A 23788-nucleotide genomic window follows, 5' to 3' on the forward strand; every position below is an offset into this window, starting at 1 on the left:
CTGTTGTAAGAGCCTTACCACAGAAGGGGCCCAGCTCAAGACCACATGAGAGGCTGGCAGAGCCGTGATTCCGACCCTACTCCACCACATTGCTTCCCAAAGGCCTTGATGCAAACCAGCCCTGAACCTCCTGGGTTTTCCAAGACAGCCCTGATTTCTGGCTCTCAGACTACCCTAGAACCTGCCAAGCCCACACTTCCTGATCTGAGGACACCTGGGTGAGCACCTCCCTGGTGCCCAGGGAGAGGTCAGGGCTTTCTCTCTGAGCCTGGGACTGACCACTCCCAGGGAGCCCTCACCTTTGAGGCCCATCAGTGAGACCTAGAAGTCAGGGGGTCAACTTTGCTCTACTCCACATACTGCGAGGAAAATTCCATGGAAGGGGAGACCTGGCCTGGGCCTGTGGGCACAGTGAGAGCTGCCTGGCCTCACAGCGGCTGGGCCAGTGTCTTCCCCAGAACATCCTTTCCTCTGCCCACAGAAGAACCTCATCTGTGATTACTTAGGGGTGGTTCGCCCCAGCCCCCTCTAAAGTTGGACTCACCTGCCACACCTGCTGCAGCTGCACCCTCATGGGCTGCCTCAGGACCAGGAGAAGAACCGGGCCTGGGCAGGGATCCCCTTCCTCAGACACTGTGAGGTGAGGGCCGAGTGTCCAGAGGGTATAGTGGACACTGTGGGGTCAACTAGGGAGGCGGGGCCACCCAAAAGGTGCTATTATTCGCTGAACCTGGAATGTCATTCATCAGGGAAAAGGCAGCTCCCTTCCAATAGAAACAGGGACAGGGTGGGCCAGTGGGGCTTTGCGAGGTGGGTTCCCCAGGGGGCTCGCTGTCAGTGGGCAGGACACAAGGTAGCCACCACGTGGAAATAGGCTGAAAAGCCGGATGTCACCAAGTATCTCCATGATTAGTTGTCTGTTAACCTGTTAGTTATCAGATAACATGTTAGCTTTCTAGTAATATCTTAATTGATTTTTATTATGGCCTGAATGTTTGTAGCCCCCTAAAATTCATATGTTGAAATCGTACTTCCAAATGATACTAGCAGGTGGGGCTTTGGAGGTGTAACTAGGTGAGCTCATGAGGGTGCAGCCCTTGTGGGTGGGATTAGTGGCCTCATGAGAGTCACAACAGAGCTTGCTTCCCCTCTGCGTTCTGCCACGTGAGGACAGAAGAAGTCAGCAGTCCGCGACCCGGAAGAGGGTTCTCACCAGAACTCGACCAAACTGGCACCCTGATCTCAGACTTAGCCTCCAGAGCTGTGAGAAATAAATTTCTGTTGTTCATCAGCCATGCAGTCTATGGTACTTTGTTAGAGCGGCCAGAACTAAGACAACTACTAACATCTTAGGAGTCAGTTCCCCTCCTAGTGAGTGCAGTAGACCTCAGTTACAAGTTACCTCATGATTACCTGGAACCCCTTAATTGTGCACTAACACCTTAGTGGTCTGCCAGTATCTTGATTGTCTACCAATCATCTTGAGCAATAATTTTTCAAAAATTATCAGCTGTTAATGTAACTATAACAGATAAACCCCTAAGCCACAGTGGCCTCACTCACTCAGCAAACTTTATTTCTCATTCCCTAAGTCTAATCCTCTGGAGAAGGGAGCAGGGAGGGATCCTGTTCCATCCCATTCCAGCTTGATGGAGGGACCCAGGCTGAAGGAACCTCCACCACCTTCACCTCTTGGCTCTCAAGTTACCCTGGACGTTGATATCCAGCCCTCAGATATGGGCAGAGAGAGGTGGAATTTCATAAGGTGGTTTTCATGGGCCGGGTCTTGAAATGGCCATACATCACTTCTGCCCACTTTCTCTTGGCCTCAGGGAGCTGGGAAATGTGGTCCCGGCTGGGCAGCTCCTTCCCAAGAACAACTCTGCCTAAGGGAAGGGGAACCCAAATCTTCGGTGGGCAGCCACCTGCCTCCACCACCTGAACAGTCTTTGCTTTTAAATTCTTGGCTGTCTGTGTAAATCTGTTATCTTCTAAATATCTCAGTTGTCTGCTGACACCTGGATATATAGGCACCTCCTGAGTGACGACTGTTTACCTTCTAAGTGTGTGAATGCTGCCAACAGTGGCTCTGAAATAACTCATTCATCGCCTGCTGGCTGATGCCGGCCCTGCGCTCTGTCCTGGGCTCCAGGCCTCACTCCAGAAATGTATGAAATCACAGATCTGCTTTGTGCCACTTTATAAATGACTGATTTTTACTCCAAAGGTCCGTTTATTGGTCTCTAGTTCTCCCCACTTTCTTCCTCCATGAGATTCACACATTGATTAATGCAGACAGTTTGGAGTGTTTTGCTGGTTTGGAAGATGTGAGGCATTTTAAAAGGTAGAGAAAGGCAGGTTTCCCACATGCCCTGCTGGAAACCTGGGAAATTCTTCAGATTCCTGTTTCTGAAGGGTCAGAGCTGTTCATTAACGGTAGAAATGTGACACAGCCCTAAATGCTTCACCTTGTTTTGGTCCTGGAGACTTAACACCCCCACCCCACCCCATCCCACCTCACACACACACACACACACACACCACACAAACCACACACGACACACACGACACACATGCCACACACACACACCACACACACACCACACACGACACACACACACCACACACGACACACACACACCACACACAAACGTGTGGGCCACACACACACACACCACACACACCACACACACACACCACACACGACACACACACGACACACACGACACACACACACCACACACACACACCACACACACACCACACACGACACACACCACACACACACACACCACACACAAACATGTGGGCCACACACACACACACCACACAGACCACATGCCACACACACACACCACACACACACACCACACACGACACACATGCCACACACACACACCACACACACACCACACACACACCACACACGACACACACGACACACATGCCACACACACACACCACACACACACCACACACACACACCACACACACACCACACACGACACACATGCCACACACACACACCACACACGACACACACACACCACACACACACACACCACACACAAACGTGTGGGCCACACACACACACACCACACACACTCCTCAGACCACATACACACACATCATACACACAGCCCATACACAACACACGCATACCGCATACACACACACCCCACATATACACACCCACACCTCAGCACGCACACACACACACACACCCACACACAGAGATACCACACACACATACACAATACCACACATACTGCACACACACCCCGCGCCATACATGCCAGCATACAACACATGCACAAGCGCACAGCCAGAAACCTGCTTTGGGGGAGGGAACTGGTAATTCAGTTTTGCCTGACAGAGGATGAGCTTCACACCAAGTGACTAGGAGTGTCGTGGGGAGGGCAGTTTAGTCTCGAGGATTAATCCAAGCCACAGCTGCCAGTCAGGGAAGGGCCTGAGGCTGGGGCCAAGGCAGACAGTTACACAGGGAGGCCCCCATCCTCACCTGGGCTCAGGTGACACCATCACCGGAGGCATCAAACTGCAGGGAACCCTCTTGTGACAGCACCCACCTATGGTGGGAGTCGTCCGTATTGTTGATGGAAGCACAGTAATAAGTCGGGACTCTACTGTGTATTAAGCTTAACTTTGTGCAGAGATTGAGCTCGGCAAATGGCAGGTGAGATGGGGGACCCTGGAACTCGGCTTGGCTGGAGTCCCCGCTCTCCCAGGTACTGGTCCTGAGAGCTCAGCGGGCCGCTTAACCCCCCGAGCCTCTGTCTCCTCACCTGGGGAAGTGGGGATGACAGTTTTAACCTTGGCGTTGTTGCGAGGGTTCGATGAGTTCATGTATGTAGAAAGGCTGATGACTCGGCCAGTGTTCTTATGATTAAATGCTTTATCCCATTTAATCCTCACCAGATGTGCTGTGAGGAGGTTAACAAGCAGGGCCCCACTTTACGGATGGGCAGACTGAGGCTTGGAGCTGTCGGGGAACCTGCCTGAGGTCGCCAGCTGGTGAGTGTCTGGAGGTGGGTGCTGTTGGTTTCCGTTTCATGGTCTGGGTGCTGATGGCAGAGTTTATGAGGATTTGTTGACCTGTACGCTTAATGTGTATGAGTTTTCAGAATCTCTATTTCCTCAAATGTTCACTTTTTTTAAGAAGTCTATATAAGCTACAAGGATATATATTGTACAACACAGGGAATACAGCCAATGTTTTATAATAACTATACATGGAATATGACCTTTAAAAATTGTGAATCACTGTATTGTACACCTATAACTTATAGAATATTGTACATCAATTATGCTTTAAGAAAAAAAAAATCTATAACACCAAGTGCTAAAAGCAAAAAAAGCCAGTCATGACCTACCCAGCAGGACCCTGGGCCAGCCTCCCACAGCTCAGAGGCTCCACCGCCCCACAGGAACGGTGCCCACCAGGATGCGCGAGGTCATCAGCTCTGGTACACAGTAAGTGCTTAGCACAGGATAGTTCCTTTCTCTTCCCCTTTTCCGCGCTTTCGTGGCCTGAGACAGGGCCCTGCGGAAGGGAGCAGAGAAGGAGAGGAGGGTTCAGAGACCTGACCTTGGTTTCCCCATTTCCCCTCCCAGAGCCCTCTCTTTCCCTGCGGCCACAAATGACTGCCTGGTGGTCACAGGTGGGGCAGGTGAGCTGAGGCACAGCCCCAGGGCCAGGGCAGGGGTCAGAGGTCTGGGCGGGGGCCTGCCTAGGGTAACGACAAACAGGAGCCTCCCAGAGGGTGGACTTGGAGGTCAGGGAGAGGTGGGGGCAGGGGGCGGAGGGGTCTTCGCTTCCCAGATCCCATCTCGCTTTTATCCAGGTGCTGATCTTTCAGTGGAAGAGCTAGGAATGTGAGTTGGAGGCCTCTCCCCACTCACTCTACCTGGGCCCCTCCTCCCCGCAGGAGGTCCGGGACAGATTCTGGGTGAGGACCGAACACCGGGTCACCCGCAGGGTTGAGCTCCCCCGCATCTGTTACTGCAGCCCCACAAGCTGCCATAAACCTCTGATCAGCCGTGCTTTGCTCTGTGCTGTGCTAAGTGTACCTGGAAATGAATAAGACACCCGTCTCCACATGATGCGTCCACTCCCTCCCACCGCTGCCTCTCCACACTCCTCCGAGGTCACTCTGCTCCAGAAACACTGGCTTCTTTGCTGTTCCCCGGGCACACCAGGCACACTCCTGCCTCAACATCTCAGACTTAGAGTCCCTCTACCAAGAAAGCCCCTCACCAGGTCACTCCTTCTCTCACCCCCTGCTGGTCTCTGTGCTCGTGAGGTCTCCCTGACCATCCTATACCAAATACCACCCCATCCCCAGCATCCCCTACCCCCTAGCAAATAATGACACAGTTTGCATATTTATCTTATCATTTGTCTCTCCTTCCAGAAGGTCAGCATCGAGAGGGCAGGGACTCATGCAGCCTTATTTTATTTATTTACAGCAATTTTAGTCTCTGTTGTGTCTCAGACCCAGAACACCATCAGGCACACAGTAGGTGCTCAGTAAATATTTGCATGAATGATTCTAGTCCTAAGTGGGCTCAGTGACCTTGAGCAAGTTAAGTTGTTAAACCCAGCAGAGGTTTTTATTTCCTTAATTACAAATTGAGGGCATTCCCTGGCTGTCCAGTGGTTAGGGCTCTGCGCTTCCACTGCAGGAGGCACGGATTCGATCCCTGATCAGGGAACTAAGATCCCACATGCCATACGGCGAGGCCAAAAAAAAAAAAAGTATAACAAAATTGACACAGTGATGCCAGCTGCTGGGTGAGATGGGCGTCCTGGAAGGGAAATCTGCTGCAAATAGTCTGGGGATATTTTGTAAACTAGAAACTGTTGAGCAGGCCTAAGTAACAGTCTGGGGGTTTCTCTGCCGGGGAACAAAAGGACAGCAACAGGATGGTTTCCTGCTCTTTCAGTTAAGCCTTCAGTTCTGGCCTCTCTTGCCTGGGCTGCCACAGAGTCATTGTTAAACATCAGTCATGGGGCATTATTGGAGCACATCAGCCTCTTGCAAATATTGTTTGTGTGTGTTTTAAAGTCTTGGTTGTCAAGAGTTGGGCTGACCCTAAGGACTGGAAGCCCTCAGGGGAGAGAGCTTCAAGTAAAGGCCACAGGGAGACAGTGAGAAGGCAGTGAGTGAGTTGCTGCTGGCGGAAGCGCTGTGGGTTTATTTTTAAGTCTGGAAAGGAGAGGTGAGAGAGCAAAATGTGATTCAGTAATCGGGGCCCAGCAGTCCCTGGCCTGTTGCTGGATATTTCCCCTGAGGAAGGAATGAAAAGGAACTAAGGTTTCTATTTATCATAAGGCTGGGGCCAGAGCCCACGGGAGCCAGGCAGGGTAGATGGGCGGGGGACAGCCATAGACCAAAAAGAGCCTGTTGCTATGTTGGTGGTTGTGGACACTGGCTGTGGATCACAATGACCCTCTCTGGGCCAGAGCCACAAAACCACTGGACAGTAGCATAATGCAAGACTGGAAAACAGTGACCCATGGGCCAAATCTGGCCCACCACCTGTTTTTATAAATAAAGAGTTTTATCGGAACACTGCCATGCTCGATTATTTATGAATTTTCTGTGGCTGTTTTTTTTTTTTTTTTAATTTTATTTATTTATTTATTTGGCTGTGTTGGGTCTTCGTTTCTGTGCGAGGGCTTTCTCTAGTTGTGGTGAGCGGGGGCCACTCTTCATCGCAGTGCATGGGCCTCTCACTGTCGCGGCCTCTCTTGTTGCGGGGCACAGGCTCCAGATGCGCAGGCTCAGTAGTTGTGGCTCACGGGCCTAGTTGCTCCGTGGCATGTGGGATCTTCCTAGACCAGGGCTCAAACCCGTGTCCCCTGCACTGGCAGGCAGACTCTCAACCACTGTGCCACCAGGGAAGCCCTCTGTGGCTGTTTTTGCAGAGTTCAGTAGTTGCAACAGAGACTCTATGGCCCACAAAGCCTAAAATATTTATTATCTGGTCCTGCACAGAAAAAGTTTGTTGAACCTCAGAATGATGGGAGGGACACTGGGCTTGGGGAGTCTGAAAACCTGTCTTAAGTTCTGGTGCACCTGTTTCCCATCTGGTGCCCTCAGGCAAAGCTTTAGACTCTCCAAGCCTCAGTTTTTATACCTGTGAAATTGGGTGTTAATGCTCATTCTACCTACTTGTCATGAGTGTTGAATAGATAATATATTTATTATATCTCCTTGTATTATTTTTCATGGATATTTGAGACATTACAATGTGCAACCTTAACCAATAATAGTCTTCCTTGAGTTAGTGTTGTAATCACTTCACAATGGACAAATCGAACTGTTCTGACACAACTATCCCCTCCTGTCCTTTTGTCAAATTATTGTCAAATTATTAGCTATTGTCAAAATTATTTATACATATGTTATAAATCCCACACAAATTGCTTATTATTTTTGCTTTAAAAACAAAAAAAAATAGTCTTTTATATTTACCCAAATACTTACCATTTCTTACATTATTGATTCTTCCTGCAGATCTGGCCTTCAGTCTGAGATAATTTCCTGTTGGCTTAAAGAATTTTCTTTGGTATTTATTTTTCTTTTTTAAATAAATTTATTTATTTATTTATTTTTGGCTGCATTGGGTCTTCATTGCTGTGTGCAGGCTTTCTCTAGTTGTGGCAAGCTGGGGCTACTCTTCATTGCGGTGCACGGGCTTCTCGTTGCGGTGGCTTCTCTTGTTGTGGAGCACGGGCTGTAGGCACGCAGGCTTCAGTAGTTGTGGCACGTGGGCTCAGTAGTTGTGGCTCGCAGGCTCTAGAGTGCAGGCTCAGTAGTTGTGGCGCACAGGCTTAGTTGCTCCACAGCATGTGGGATCTTCCAGGGATTGAACCCGTGTCCCCTGCATTGGCAGGCGGATTGTTAACCATTGCGCCACCAGGGAAGTCCTTCCTTTCTTTTTTAAAAAATAGATTCACATGCAGTTGTAAGAAGTAATGCATACCCTGAGAAAACCATAATTCAAAAAGAGACATGCACTACAATGTTCACTGCAGCGTTATTTACAATAGCCAGAACATGGAACCAACCTAAATGTCCATCAACAGATGAATGGATAAAGAAGATGTGGCACATATATACAATGGAATATTACTCAGCCATAAAAAGAAACAAAATTGAGTTATTTGTAGTGAGGTGGATGGACCTAGAGTCTGTCATACAGAGTGAAGTAAGTCAGAAAGAGAAAAACAAATACTGTATGCTAACACATATATATGGAATCTAAAAAAAAAAAAAGGTACTGATGAACCTAGTTGCAGGGCAGGAATAAAGAGGTAGACATAGAGAATGGACTTGATGACATGGGGTGGGAGGGCAAAGCTGGGGCGAAGTGAGAGTAGCATCGACATACACACTACCGAATGTAAAATAGTTGGCTGGTGGGAAGCAGAAGCATAGCACAGGGTGATCGGCTCAGTGCTTTGCAATGATTGAGAGGAGTGGGATAGGGAGGATGGGAGGGAGGCTCAAGAGGAAGGGGATATGGGACATGTGTATGCATATGGCTGAGTCCCTGTGTTGTGCAACAGAAACTACCACAGTACTGTGAAGCAATTATACTGCAATAAAGAACTATTTTTTAAAAAAACAGATAACTAATAAGGACCTACTGTATAGCACAGGGAACTCTACTCAATGCTCTGTAATGACCTATATGGGAAAAGAATCTAAAAGAGTGGATATATGTATCTGTATAACTGATTCACTTTGCTATACAGCAGAAACTAACATAACATTGTAAATGAACTATACTCCAATAAAAATTAAAAAGGGAAAAAAAAAAGTAATACAAACAGATCCTGTACCGTTTCCCCCAATGATAACATCTTGCAGAACTGTAGTACAATATCACAACCATGATAATGAAATTAATAGAATCTACCGATCTTATTCAGATTTCCTCAGTCTTTCTTGTACTGATCTGATGTATGTGTGTGCATGCGTTTGGTCCAGTGCAATTTGATCACAACAGTAGGTCCATGTGTCCCCCACCATAGTCAAGATACAGAACAGTTCCATCAGTATAAGGATTCCTCATGTTGCCCTTTTATAACCACCCCACCTCCCTACCACATCCCCACTCCTTCCTTAACCCCTGACAATAGCTAATCTGTTGTCCATCTCTATAATTTTGTCATTTCAAGAATGTTACATAAATGGAATCATAATGCTATGTAACCTCTGGGATTGGCGTTTTTTTACTGAGCACAATTCCCTTGAAATTCATCTAAGTTTTTGCATTTATCAGTAGTTCATTCCTTTTTATTACTGAGATGCAGTCCATGGTATGCACATACTATCTGAAGGACGTCTGAGTTTTTTCCAGTTTTTGGCTGTTACCAATAAAGCAGCTATGAACATTCATGTATAGGCTTTTGTGTGAACATGAGGTTTTATTTCTCTGGGATAAATGCCGAAGAATGCAATTCCTGGGTTATGTGGTAATTGTTTATTTACTGGCATGTTTTTGAGTTCACTGATTCTTTCTTATCCTGTGTCTAGTCTACTGTTAAACTTATATATATAAGGAATTCTTCATCTCAGATACTACGTATTTTAATTCAAATTTTTCCATTTGGCTTTTTTAAAATAAGTTTTCATTTTTCTGTTGAATTAGTCCATTTTTTCCCTATATTTGTCTATCTCTTTACATAAATTCTTTAATGTATTTAAAGTTATTTTAAATACTTAGTCTGCTGATTCCAACAGCTGGGTTATCTGTGGGTCTGTTTCTATTATTTGTTTCTTTTTTCCCCATGAAAGATCACGTTTTCCTGCTTCTTCATGTGTCATAATTTTTTTTTTAGTATATGCCAGACATAGGTATAAAAGCACACTAGAGGGCTTCCCTGGTGGCACAGTGGTTGAGAGTCCGCCTGCTGATGCAGGGGACGCGGGTTCGTGCCCCGGTCCGGGAAGATCCCACATGCTGCGGAGCGGCTGGGCCCATGAGCCATGGCCGCTGAGCCTGCGCATCCGGAGCCTGTGCTCCTCAACAGGAGAGGCCGCAACAGTGAGAGGCCCGCGTACCGCAAAAAAAAAAAAAAAAAGGCACACTAGAGAATGAGGTGGATAATATTCTCCCCAGAAAGAACTTGCCCTGTCTTCTGTCAAGAAGCTAGAGAGAGGGGCTGATCTCCTCATGTGCTCAGGAGTTGAACTCTCTGGGGGTTAATAGCTTTGGTAGTTTCAGTCACTTAGTTTCAAGTCTTGAATGGGTGTCAGACTTGAAACTGACAAGTTGAATGGGTGTAGGCTCAGTAGTTGTGGCGCACGGGCTTAGTTGCTCCACGGCATATGGGATCTTCCCGGACCAGGGCTCGACCTTCTGTTCCGTGGTTTCAGGACTTAATGAAGCTCAGGTTCTTGATGTCTCATCGCAGAAAGAATCCAGTGAGAGACAAAGTGATAGGTAAGAAGTGGATTTATTTAGAGAGAAACACTCCACAGACAGAGTGTGGGCCATCTCAGAAGGCGAGAAAGGCCTGCCAGCAATCTTGACATTCCTCGCTTGCCCCTGTGTTGTCCCAACCTCTGCCTCTGTCTCCACATGGCATCTCCTCCTGGCTCTCTGTGTCTCTCCTCTTCTTATAGCGATACCAGTCATGTTGGATTTAGAGCCCACCCTACTCCAGTTTGACATCATCTTGACTAATGACATCTGCAACTCCCCTATTTCCAAATAATGTCACATTCTGAGGTTCCAGGAAGGACATGAATTCTTGGGGATGGGGTGGACACTGTTCAACCCAGTACAGGTCTTCAGCTGCTCTTTTCCATCTGATTTCTCTACCTCCTGCCTATGTTCCACTCACTGCCAGCCCCACACCTCCCCTTGGTAAATGATAAACTGACCCTGTTACTTCACCATCCCTCCCTGCTCCCTCCTCCTCTCCCATCCCTCTTCTCTAATCTCCCAGCACCCAGAATCCCTGGTTAAAGTCACATTCCCTGACAAACAAGAGGATGGACTGCTGACTGCGTCCCATTGCGCTTTATGTTTCTCAGTGTGAAGTCACATGTCCCCTCATACTTGAACATGGGAATCACCAGCTCACTGAGGTGCCCATCATGGGGACACTCAGTGACTTGGGCGGATGTGAATTAAGACAGGCTGGAGCTCAGTGTCAGCGCTCTGCAGTAGGCACCACAAAGGCATGGGGATGCCACCTGCACTTCTCATGAGGGAATCTGTCTCTTCAGAAGGGGACAGAGGGGACTTCCCTGGTGGCGCAGTGGTCAAGAGTCCGCCTGCCAATGCAGGGGACATGGGTTCGAGCCCTGGCCTGGGAAGATCCCACACGCCGCAGAGCAACTAAGTCCATGTGCCACAACTACAGAGCCTGCGTGCCACAGCTACTGAAGCCCACACATCTAAAGCCCATGCTCCGCAACAAGAGAAGCCACCGACCGCAATGAGAAGCCTGCGCGCTGTGATGAAGAGGAGGCCCCGCTCGCTAGAACTAGAGAAAGCTGTCACGTAGCAACGAAGACCCACCGCAGCCAAAAATAAATAAATAAAATAAGTAAAATTTTAAAAAATAAAATAAAATATATAAGGAACTCAAATAAAAAAAAAAAAGGAGAAGGGGACAGAGGAATGACCCCAATTAGAGACAGACTATGGCATAAGACTGACCTTGCCCTCCAGGCAATGAACACTGGGGCTGTTTGCTACACTCCCATCAATTTCTGGAAGCTCCAGGTGTGCTAACTTGGATCCTCTGAGATGCAAATACCAAGATGAGATTCCAAGCCTGTGTAGGGGATGGGGAGGGAGATGCGGGAGGCTGGAGAAGGAGATGCTGGTTGACTCCTGGGAAGGAGAGAAGGAAGGGAGAAGAAAGGTCTTCCCCAGGCCAAAGTTGCCTGTTGGAGGAGCCCTGCATCTCCCAGGCACAGGCCTGTCTTAGCATCTGTCCCCGCCAAGCTCAGCCAGGGGCTGGGAGCAGCCTATGGGACATGTAGCCTCAGCACACCTGGGTTCAGAGCCTGGCATCAGGCAATCGTGCTCCCCACAGCTGGAGATTGGAGGGCCTACCAGGGGGTCCCAAGGGCCAGCAGTTCTCTCCCAGCCCTGCCATAAACTCAGGCCCTACCAGGGGAAGAAGCCTGGGGTCTGGGGGTTCCCAGGTAGGTCAGCTCTCAAGTGGGTGGGGGCTGCAGGAGGGGGCCCCAGGTGCCCTGAAGGTCACCCATGACAGCCAGCCCACAGCAGGAATTTCCATGAGGCATTTTCACGTCAATGAGGGCAGGATGCCTTCGAAGGAAATGAAACCGTGAAATCATTTTCAACACAGAAGGCCCATTTATTTTGACAAGAAAAAAAAATAGTCACTCCAAGCAGCCCTCAGATGTGGTGGGTGCCCTGTGGACACCCGCTGCGTCTTAGTCTTATGGTCACAGTGCTCGGAGGGCATGGAGCACATCTCTTCCATCTTTTGGGGTTGTTTTTTTACAGGTTTAGAGGATTGTGAGCATTTTTACTTCTCAGTATTTTGCATTTTGAGTTCCCCAGTAGACTGGTTGTGCTAAATTGACCAAGCGTAAGGCATAGCTTTGGCCTCACGGGTACATTTTTAGCTCCTCAACCGTTGAGGCTCAAAGAAGAGGAGGAGGGTGGGTGTGAAGACGTCAGCAGATGTGAAATCAGGCAGACAGAAATAAACAGGGCGATCCTCCTTCCTGTCTGTAGGGCTCACGTTCCCCATGTGGCGGGGCACTTCTCCCATGTAGCAGATGGGGAGTGGCTTCACACCCAGGTCCTCAGTTCACAGTTCCTCTAGCAGCTCCGAGGGCGTTCCTCAGGCTGCCCTCACAGCTCACACCCCAACCATGTTGGTTGATGAAAATGTCACAGGCACTTTTCTCTGTTTCATGTTGCTCTACAGACATAGCACAAAGGTCCCCAAGTCCTCTGGCGTGGAGTCACCCACTTCCATATCACCCAAGTGAAGTAGATCCAGCCCCTGCTCCCATGACACCAGGGAAGCCATGGCCCTCCCCACGGAAACTGCCCCCCACAGTGACCTCCATGGTGCAAACCCACAACAGGGATCGACCCTCCTCTTAATGTCACACACTCTTTCTTCTCCTGGTACCTCCCTGGCTGCTCTGCCTCAGGCTCATTTTCTGGCTCTTCCCTCTCTTTGAGCTCTTCAGGACTTGGTCCTGGGCCCTCTGTTCTTCTCTAGCTACACCCCCTGCCCAGGTGAACTCACTCAGCTTCACGGCTTCGAACACCAATGACTCCAAATCTAATGTCCAGCCAGACCTCTTTTCTGGCCGCTCAGCTGTCTTCTTTGCTTCTCCTCTTGATTTCTCTCTCCAACCCTGTTTCCCTCCAAGTCTGCTCCCTTTCAGTAAATGACCCGTCACCCGTCGCCCAACCATCCAGTTACGCAAATGGGAAACTTAGGAATTATCCTTGATTCTCCCCATTTTCTTGCCTCCCACATATCCATCCACAATCTCCAGGTATCTCGAGTCCGTCCACTGTTTTCTGGCTCCAGGGCCATCTCCCTGATCTCAGTGCCATCCCCTCAACAGCCCTACAACAGCCTCGCCTTCTCACCCATCTCCCGGCGCCTACCCTTGGCACCAACCCCACTCCCAAGTCTATTCTTTTTTTTTTTTTTTTTTTTTTTTTTTGCGGTACGCGGACCTCTCACTGTTGTGGCCTCTCCCGTTGCGGAGCACAGGCTCTGGACGCGCAGGTTCAGCGGCCATGGCTCACGGGCCCAGCCGCTCCGCGGCACGTGGGATCCTCCCGGACCGGGGCACGAACCCACGTCCCCTGCATCGGCAGGTGGACTCTCAACCACTGTGCCACCAGGGAAGCCCCCAAGTCTATTCTTAACATGGCAGCTGTGCTGATCTTTTCAGAGCTTAGCTCAGATCACATACTTGCCTTAACAATCCCCAGGGCCAAACCCAGCGGTGGGCCATTGAGAGCCCCCTCCCTGTCCCAGCCCTGCTGGCCTCAATGCCCCCTCTCCCGCAGTGCTCCCTTCGTTCCAGCCACACTGGCCTTGCTGCCCCAGAAGTGGGAGTTGCTTTTCCTCTGCGAGAATGCTCCCCAAGTATCTGGCTTTTCCAGATCTCCCCTTAAATATTCTCCCTAACAGGCTCCCTGAAAATGCCTGTGCCTTTATTGTACAGAGAACTTTCATCTCCCCCTTTACTTAAGCTCTTCCTTTTGGACTCTGAGCCGCATGTGTGTTTTGGGGGTAGGCGGGTGGCAGGCTAATAACCAAAAGGCTAACTGATGATTTTCATCTGCTCCAGGGCCTCACTGTTAGTACCACAAAGAATTGGCTGAACAAATAAATGACACCTGTTCTCTTGCAGCGCCACAGATCTCCTACCACACTTGTAGGTGGAGCCCAGGGTCAAGGGCATGTGCTTTTCTCCCCAAAGACTATCTCCATGAGCTGAAGAGGGACCATGAAAAATCCTATTCTCCTTCTTCTAGGGCAAACTGTAGGGGTCATGGCATTTCCCCTCCTTGCTTGTGGTGACTACTTAGTGTACAGAGCTCTTGTTAATACGGGGCAACTCCACCCCCTGCCCCAGCTCCTCCCTTGGCAGCAATGACTGAGAGGGGGAATCACCTGACTTAACCCGGCCAGTCAGAGTTCCTTCCCAGGAATTTGGGTTTGAGACAGAAAAAGCAGAGTCAATCTCCCAGTGATTGCCTGGACTCCAACAGGCAGGACCTGAGCGTTGGGGGTGGTCACTATGCAGCCAGAGAAGCCAATGGCGTGGCCGTGGTGAGCAGAGAGGGGAGGGCTGAGGCAGCACCCTGACTGAGCACCATCTTTCACACACCCAGCATCACCCACATTCCAGGCCTTATGCACCATGACATATCCTGCTGTCAGCTTCCTTTATTCTTAAGGTAGGTTGAGATGCGCCCTTGTCACTTGCAAGCAAAAGAATCATAAATAATTCAGTGGGGAAGTATTTGAAGATTCAGCCTATGGATGGTTAAATAATGGGGCTCTTTATGAAAAAGTCCCCTGTAGTCTGGCTTCTCTAGAACCAGACAGATCCCAGTGTGACCCTGGACTTATTACTTAACCTCTCTGAGACTCAGTGAGCTCATCAGTAAAATGAGGATAATAATGTGCACCAGTGGAGAAGATAAAAGGGATAAAAAAGTTATGGCAACCAGGATTTTCTTATCATCTGTCCAAGGCTCTCTATTCCCAGGCATTGGTGTATTTGGCAATAGTATCAAAAGCCTTAAAGATGAGGCACGTACCTTCTGACTCAGCATTGCTTGTATAGGAACTTATCCCAAGGGAATAGTCATATTATGCTAAGATTTATGAACATCAATGTTTACCATAGCCGAGAATTGGAAACCGCTCAATGGTAGGGAACCGGTTTCACAAGTCATGGTATATCACTGCCATTAATAATGTTTTCGATTGTGGGTCTTAACCTTTTTGGACCCCTTAGAGGATGTGAGGAAAACTACCAGCTCTGTCCTTGGGAAAATGCTCATAAATACACTGTCACGAAATTTAGCACATCATTTCAGAAAACTGGTGGATTCACAGAAGCTCCATTTAATGAATTATGATTTGAAAGAATCATTTAATGATATGTGTTAGTGTACTCAGTGGCATAAACTGAGTAGAAAAAATTCAGACTACCAAGCAGTCTGTACAAAATGATCACAATTTTGTAAAACAAAAATAATTTACGTACACACACATATTCACATTCATACACATACATATGGTCAGCTCTCCCTTTAAGAGAGAACCTGCCAAGAGGAGGTAGTTAGCTGAGAGCCTCCAGCTGCAACATTGGAGCCAAGGCTACGCTGTCTCCTGGCAGCCACAACCAATGACTAAGTGTGGAGTACTCCGGCTTGGTCATTCCTGCCTAGCACGAGACTCTTCTAGGCAGTCTTTGTGCTGGAGCTTTACATTGCCTTGGCCAAAACTCTCCCAGAGCTCACTGCAGTCTGAGGCTCTTCCTGCCCAATCCTCCTTCCTTCTCCCTTTGCCCTCACAGGTGTTAGACCTGCATCACAGTCTGTGTGCTCTCCCACCCACTCCTGGTCCCTCACCCCTTTTAATTTCACAGGTGATATTTGAATTAATCATTTGCACTTTAACACTGTCTTGGTTTTTGCTGCCCAGGGGGCTGGCTTTGATATTCTTCTATGTACTTGCCATGCTTTCCCAAATTTTGTCAATTAAATTATTTTTGGCATCAGAAAACATGTTTTCTTTTACATGAAACACAAATACATATAAAGATGATATCTTTATATTCACATACTCTCTGCAGATTTGAAGCCCCTGATCACGAAATTCATTTGCTTAACAAAACTTGCGTTTCGGGGCCTCCCTGATGGCACAGTGGTTAAGAGTCCACCTGCCAATGCAGGGGACACGGGTTCAAGCCCTGGTCCGGGAAGATCCCACATGCCACGGAGCAACTAAGCCCGTGCACCACTACTACTGAGCCTGCGCTCTGGGGTCCATGAGCCACAACTACTGAAGCCCGCGCGCCTAGAGCCCGTGTTCCGCGACAAGAGAAGCCACCGCAATGAGAAGCCCACGCACCGCAATGACGAGTAACCCCTGCTCACCACAACTAGAGAAAGCCTGCACATGGCAACGAAGACTGAACGCAGCCATAAATAAAATAAATAAATTTTTTAAAAAATTGCATTTCATTAACCTACATCAGTTGATCTCCTGTCTCACAAAGAAGACAGGATGCTTAGCAGCAGCAACAGAACTTTTGGAGCGTTCAGAGCAGAGGGCCAGCCCTGGGTGGGCTGGGTGTACACTCTCTGTCCCCACTGGAGCCCCGTGCTATGCCCCAAATCCTTCGTCATTCTGTTCCAGCATTCTGGATCCTCTCTGCGGGAACAGGGCTGGATAACAGAGACACGCACTCTTTTTTAGCTCCTTTTTTCCCAGATCCCGAGCAGATGGGGCCTCTTAAGGGTCAAGAAAGGTCCTGGCTGCTTTGATTCGTTGAGACTCCCAGTATATTTGAAAACAAATAGCATCAAAATAGAGTTCAAAGTTTGTGGCATATTTTAAATATTTACATTTAACTAAATAGTATGTTTAGCATGCTCAAACTCACACAGAACTTCCACACTCAGCATGATTACATGATTTTTTTTTTAACTGGAGTATAGTTGAGTTACAATGTTGTATTTGTTTTAGGTGTACAGCAGCCTGACTCAGACATTATACATGCATCTATTCTTTTTCAGATTCTTTTCCCATATAGGTTATTACAGAGTGTTGAGTAGAGTTCCCTGTGCTATACAGTAGGTCCTTGTCTCCTAATTTATCCTTCCCCCCCAGGATTTTTTTTGTTTGTTTTAATGAGTTCCTTGTACCCAATATGGGCAATGTGGCTGGTAAAGGGATAGAGGCATGAAGATGTGTGATAAATGTCTTCTTGGTTCAATCTTGGTGCTTCTCTGTTTGCCTTCATTTCAAGACAGAGATGAAAGTGTGAGCCTGGGGCGCTGTGTGAAGGGCTGACAGCCCCCTTTGGCGGCCCTTTGGTAGACAGACCACCTTCTGCTTCTGTTCTGCCTGATTTTTTTCAGGTGGACCAGAGACTCAATGGTTTAATTTTTAGCTATCCTTTTTTCTATCTTTAAACTTTATTGGCCTTTCCTCCCCACAAATACAAACTAACCTATTTACCCTAAAGCGTGAAAAGACATGGAGGCTTTACTAAATGAAGGAGCCAATCTGGAAAGGCTACATACTATATGATTCCAGCTATATGACATTCTGGAAAATGCAAAACTATGGAGGCAGAAAAAGATCAGTGGTTTTCAGGGGTTAGGGTAGAGGGAGAGATGCGTTGGCAGAGGAGTTTTAGAGCAGTGAAACTACACTGTATGATACTATAATGGTGGACGCGCATCATTTTGCATTTGTCCAAGCCCATAGAATGTACAACACCAAGACCGAGCCTTCGTGTAAACTGTGGACTTTGGGTGATAATGATGTGTTAACATAAGTTCATTGACTGTAACACATACACCACTCTGGTGCAGGATGTTGATGGTGGAGGAGGCTGTGTGTGTAGGGTCAGGAGGCATATAGGAAATCTCTGTATTTTCCACTCAATATTTCTATGAAATTAAAAATTGTACTTCTGAGTACACAGAAGTGTACTTTCCACTCAACTTAAAACTGCTCTAAAAATTAAGTTTATTTAATATTTTTAAAAGGACGTGTGGTTATTGACCCAGTGGAGGTCAATTCCTAGGTGGGAAACTCGTGGATTCACAGACTTAGGTGCAGACTGACATCATTCAGAAATCACTCGAGGTAGAGAGCAGACATCCAGGGATCAAATCCCAACTCATCTACTTACCAGCTGTGCGTCCTTGGGCAATTGACTTAACCTCTGTGAGCCTCTGTTTCTCCATCTGTAAAATGGAAGTATAATGGAATTTATTTCAGACAGCTGTTGTGAGGATTAAATGAGATAATTTATGGCAGACTCCTAGCTCGTGCTCCATAAATAGCAGCTATTACTAGCATTGTTATTATTCAAGATAATATTCATTCAACAGTAACTAATGAGCAGTATGCAAGGTACCAAGGTGAACAAGGCAGAGCTGGTTCCTACTGTCACAGAGCTTACAGGATAATCCAGTCCTCACTCTAGACACACAGGGTGTTGGGAACAGAAGACACAGTTCCCATTCAGGCTTTGCAGGCAAGCACCCACTGATATACACACCCTGGAAGCAGCTTCAGTAGCCAAGTGATTTCTTAGGTGATTTTGTTATGAGAGGTGATGTGGCACAGAGCCGGGCTGCCTGGGTTCCGATCCCAGATGCCTCCTAGCTGTGGAATTTCAGGCAAGTTCCTTACCTCCTCTGTGCCTCAGTTTCCTCACCTGTATAAAGGAGGGGATAATGGAACCTATCTCATGAGCTGTTGGGAGGATTCAACCCTGTAACATATGTAGAATACAGAGAATGGTGCTGGGCAAAGCGTAGGTGCTATGACGCTTTTAATAATCGTTGTTCTTGTTATGACTCATCAACGGTTCTAACCCTGACCCCAGTGAGATGGTAACCAGCAGAAAACAAGGCAGAGCTCCTTGCTGTCGATGAAGAAATCCGGGCAGCATGGTGGAGTTCTCAAGAATATACCTGCCTCGTGGGTGTTTATCCCACGGCTAGGCTTGAACAGGTGTGGTATGGTTTATAAGTCAGTCATGGCCACAGAATACGTAATAGCAAAAGCCATGACTCACCCAAAGACAGAAATATTAGCCCTCTGAAAGAATGAGGCAGCTGCATGTGAAATGATATGAAAAGATTTCCAAGAGTATTGTTAAATGCAAAAAGCAAGGGGCAGTGCACTTTTACTTTCTGTGTTAAGAAAAAGAAATGCGCGTGCTTGTGTACTTTGGTAATATGCCGGTGGTTGTCTCTGGAGGGGCACTGGGGCTCAGGGGCAGGAGGGACTCCTTTTTCCACTGGGTGCTCATTTGCACCTTTTGAATTTTAAGCCATATACATGTATTACTTTAAAAAAAAAAAGTAAGCAGAAAATTGGTGCTGATTCAAAACTCATTCCAGTTCATTGTTCTGTTAAACATATTCCGCTGATCTCCGAGCAGATGGCCCGGGAGGGGTTGGGCCAGGGCCAGGGGGCAGCCTCCCTCCCCGTGGGTGTGTGGGGAGCCACGTGGGGCCCTGTGGCTGGCACATGCCTGCAGCTGGTCTTCCCGTGTGGCGGGAGGCCCAGGGTGTGGGACTGAGACTGGGGAAGGGTGGGCTCCAGTAGCCTGGCAGGGGCTGCACACACAGAGCAAGGTCATGGTCCTAAATCTGGGTCTGGCCTGGGCAGCTTTCCAGGGCAGACAATCATGAGACAAAGCCTCGTTAGAAGCACCAGGAAAGGGCCTTCATCGCAGCTGCTTCTCTCCATTCATGGGACAATTCCATAGTGAAACTTGGGACCAGAAAAGCCTAAGGCTCAGGAAACAGATTTGGAAGGACCAGGGCTTCCTGGCCTGCTTGAGACATTGGTGGGATGGAAAGAGCCCAAAGGAACCTGGGTTCTTATTTCTTCATCCATTTGCCTGGCTGAAATACAAAGATTCTTTTCAGAGCTCTCCCTGAAGTAGCCCTCCAGCTTTAGGACACACACAGCATTGTGTGCAGGGACATTCCCTGTAGCCAAGCAAAAGTGACAGAGAGGCCCTTTCAGTTAACTGCAAAATAAGCAGGGCTCTGTCCAAAGACAGGAGCCCTTTGCCTCCTGGGCCCCGTGGTAATTCATAGGCTGTCTAAGCACCGTTTACTGCCTACAGCCTATTGGATGAGTGTTTTTCAAATGCCGTTTAGTCAATAATTCTTTATACACACTTATATAAAAAACATATGTATGCATGCAAACAGATATTCTTAAGTCCAATATCCTTTATACTTTCAAACACACCTACAATTCTATGTAGTCATACCCTTGACTAGCAAGATATATGATATGCGATGCAGATCAAATATTTGGTACAAGGTAATCAAACAAGATCTGCAGAAGGTTTGCAGTGACATACAGTTACAAGAGTAATAATACAGCTTCCTTTTTTTGCTTCTCTGAATGTGGGTCACCATTAAGTCCAATTAAGTCTTTCCACCTATAGATGGTAACATTTGTACTCCCTTTTTTGATGTGTCTCATGCATTCACTTACCAAGCATTTGGGGAACAGTGCCAGGCACTGTTCTAGGTTCCTGGGATATAGCGATGAACATAATATGCAAAGACCTGTGGCCTTGTGAAGTTGGCATCCTGATGAGGAGACAGCCGTTCACTGTGGTGGCAGGTAGGGATGGGGATGGATAGGGGGGGCATCCAGACTCCCAGGGGAGTAAGTGTTGAGTGGAGACCTGAGGACTGTAAGTGAAGGAGTCACGGGGACATCTGGGGAGCAGGTTCTAGGCAGACAGACCGCAACTCTCTTGCCCACTCTAGATACGTTGCACTCACTTGGCAAAAGCCAGCCCTGGTTAGACCCAACTCTCCACCTACTCCACACCCACATCCGTGCAGCTGAACCTCCTCTGGAGAGACACATGCCCCGTGCTGGCTGGCCTCGTAGCAATTCAGGCCCAGGATCTGGGGTGGGGAGCACAGAGGAAGCTTCATGCTTCCATTACAAATGCTTCTCCAGCCCATTCACTGTCTCATTCCCCTAGACGGCCAGTTCCCAGCAACAACTCCCTGGCCTCACTCTCAGCTAACTCTCTTTACCTCCTATCCCGCTGAGGAAATTAATCAGAAGAGCTACCTACCACTCCAAGATGCGAACACCTTACATACTTACCCATCAGATTATTGCCCAAATCCTTGCTCTTTATTACCATGGAAGAAATGTGCAGGGGAGCCCAGCCCCCCTTTGCTTCTCAGGCATGCCACTCCCCAAATCCTCCTCTCTCTCTCCTATATTAGCAATTCTCCTTTCCCTGGCCACTACCTCATTCACATCTGCATAGAAACAGGCAGTACCATTTCCCGTATTAAAAAAAAAATTTTTTTTTTTAAACTCTCTCTTAGTGGCACTTTTCCCTCCATTCCACTTTACCCAACAAAACTCTTGGGAAGAGTTGTTCAGATGGCTGCCTGTCTCTAACCTCTCTCCTTCCTTGTACTGTTCTCCAAGTCTTTGCTCAGGGGTCACTTTCTCAGGGAGACCTTCCCTGACCATTGTATTGAAAATGGCACCCCCTCCATATGTCCTCTTCCCAGCTTCATTTTTCTCCCTAGCTCTCATCACTTGCTAATACCCTCTATAAGGGATGTATCCATTTTGTTGATTATCTACTTCACCCCCCTACTGGGATGTATGTCCAAATAGGACAGTGATGTCTGCTAATTTGTTCAGCTGTCTGCCACATCCCCAGCACCTGGAAAAGGGCCCAGGGCATCAGAGGTGCCCAGCAATGTTTGTTTGGTGAATGAATGAATGCATGGTAAGGGCTGGGCGAGGAGCGGCAGGGAAATCACTGCAGCCGGAGCAGACTAAGCAGGGGGAATAGGGGAAATTAGGCGGGAGGGGTGGCAAGAGACCCGATCACATAGGGTCCAAGGGGAGGGTCTTACTCTAAGTGTGGTTTGGGACGCTGCTGCAGGGTTTGGAGCTGCGAAGGGACATGATCTGATTGATGTCACTGAGACTCTGGGCCGGTCAAGGTGAAAATTCCACATTTCCACAGTATGCTCGTGGGCAGGCAATTTTTACATCCTCGTGCTCATGAAAATAGACTTCAAGGAAAACAGACTTAAAGGAAAGTTCTGTGTTGCTGATGGCTTTTGTTATATAGAAACGGCTTTACAGGTAAAATAGAATGTAGGACATTTCTCACTCAGCAAAATGCAACACAACAAAACAAAACATTACTGGTAAGCACTTACACAGAACCATCCATGCTCACCTACTTACTGATAGAAATATTTAGCTCTTCAGTATGTTGCTGTGTAAACAGCTGGTGTGCAAGTATTAACACATTTTTTGAGATGTTAACCAACAGACATTTCTGAGCATATGGTACAGGCAAAACGGGCCTGTATTAAATAACCACAGCTGGGATTCTAAATGCTGGGCCCAGAATTTGAAAATGTCTCTGCCCCTTAAGCATTAAACAGCAGCAGTAAAACACCCAGCGGTCTCCTGGCGACGTCCAGCATTTCTAAGTACCCTTTCAGGCGGTATACTATGTGGTCCAATGCTCATGAGATGCCATCTTTAGGAGCTGTTTAGTAAAGGTATAAGGTATTTGCTAAGAGGGGACAAGATAGTCTGGCCAGGAAATATGTGGATTGTGGGTTTAGGTCTGTGTGTTTAGTTGGTGGAGTTGGTGCAGCTGCTTCTAGAATTGCAGTGAGAGTGGGGAGTAAAGTCCACAACTCTGAGTGTTGCAGGCAAGCCAAAATGGGGGTATGGGGGCTTAGAAGGGGACCAAGGATGGTGGGCCCTGGCAGCTGCCAAGCTAGGATGAAGAGAAGACTGATGATTCTAAAGAGGTGCCGGCTGGTGTTTATGGCTCTTGTACCAAGGTCCCAGTTATTATAACTGAGCACACAGGAAGCTGGCTCTGGGCTTGCTAGACTTTGCAGGGGGGTGGCTGCGTGTTCCCAGTGCTTCGTTAGCTCCTTCCCCAATACTGAGGGTCAGGCAAAGCGGGCCACAGCCTTCCACTTTGATAGATGTCCTCACCCCTCTGGGCATCAAGGGTCATTGCCACAGTGCTTCTAGGAAGCTCAGGACTTGGGACTGTAGACCAGTGGTTCTCAAGTGTGGTCCCAGCAGCAACAGCATCACCTGGGAACTTGTTAGAGATGCAGATTCTTAGGCTCCACCCCAGAGCTGCTGAATCAGAAACTCTGGGGGTAGGTCCCAGCAACCAGCGTTGAATAAGCTCCCCAAGGAATTCTGATGCGCGTTGCAGTTTGGGAACCACTGATACAGACCAGTTCCAGGCGATGCTGCTGCTGCTGGTTCTGGGACCATACTTTGAAAACCAGTGTTCTAGAAATTTCACAAGCAAATCACTCAGGTAGGTTATGAGTAAATCCAGTTATTAAATAACAAGTATTACTGAATACCTAAGGGCTGTTTAACAGTGATTGCCTCTGTACAAGGGGATTGTGGGCAACTCTTAAAAGTTGATGTATCTCTGTATTGTTCAAA

The 23788-nt window shown here is 47.9% G+C and overlaps 2 protein-coding genes and 1 long non-coding RNA gene across 4 annotated transcripts in view; 2 read left to right on the forward strand and 1 right to left on the reverse strand.

Annotated features, from left to right (window-relative positions):
- The window catches only part of LARS2 (leucyl-tRNA synthetase 2, mitochondrial), a 279513-nt gene extending 275475 nt beyond the window's left edge, over positions 1 to 4038 (forward strand). Inside the window, exon 25 of the mRNA XM_073811087.1 lies at positions 3940 to 4038. Within this exon, the coding sequence (XP_073667188.1) occupies positions 3940 to 4023 (84 nt within the window). The 3' untranslated portion in view covers positions 4024 to 4038. The remainder of the gene's footprint in view (positions 1 to 3939) is intronic.
- Positions 3970 to 23788, forward strand: part of LIMD1 (LIM domain containing 1) — a 91881-nt gene continuing 72062 nt past the window's right edge. Inside the window, exon 1 of the mRNA XM_019946738.3 lies at positions 3970 to 4035. The gene's annotated coding sequence lies outside the window, so the exon portion shown is untranslated. The remainder of the gene's footprint in view (positions 4036 to 23788) is intronic.
- Positions 4056 to 21856, reverse strand: LOC141279768 (uncharacterized). 2 transcript variants are annotated; one of them, XR_012334608.1, is made up of 4 exons: positions 20792 to 21856; positions 18453 to 18507; positions 7515 to 7965; positions 4056 to 4564 (listed from the first exon to the last, which is right to left on the reverse strand). It is a non-coding gene; the product is annotated as an uncharacterized lncRNA (long non-coding RNA). The 2 variants fall into 2 exon arrangements; XR_012334607.1 differs by lacking the exon at positions 20792 to 21856 and having other exon boundaries at positions 18453 to 18587.

The sequence above is a fragment of the Tursiops truncatus genome, chromosome 10 (genome assembly GCF_011762595.2).
Source record: "Tursiops truncatus isolate mTurTru1 chromosome 10, mTurTru1.mat.Y, whole genome shotgun sequence".
Classification (NCBI taxonomy): Eukaryota; Metazoa; Chordata; class Mammalia; order Artiodactyla; family Delphinidae; genus Tursiops; species Tursiops truncatus.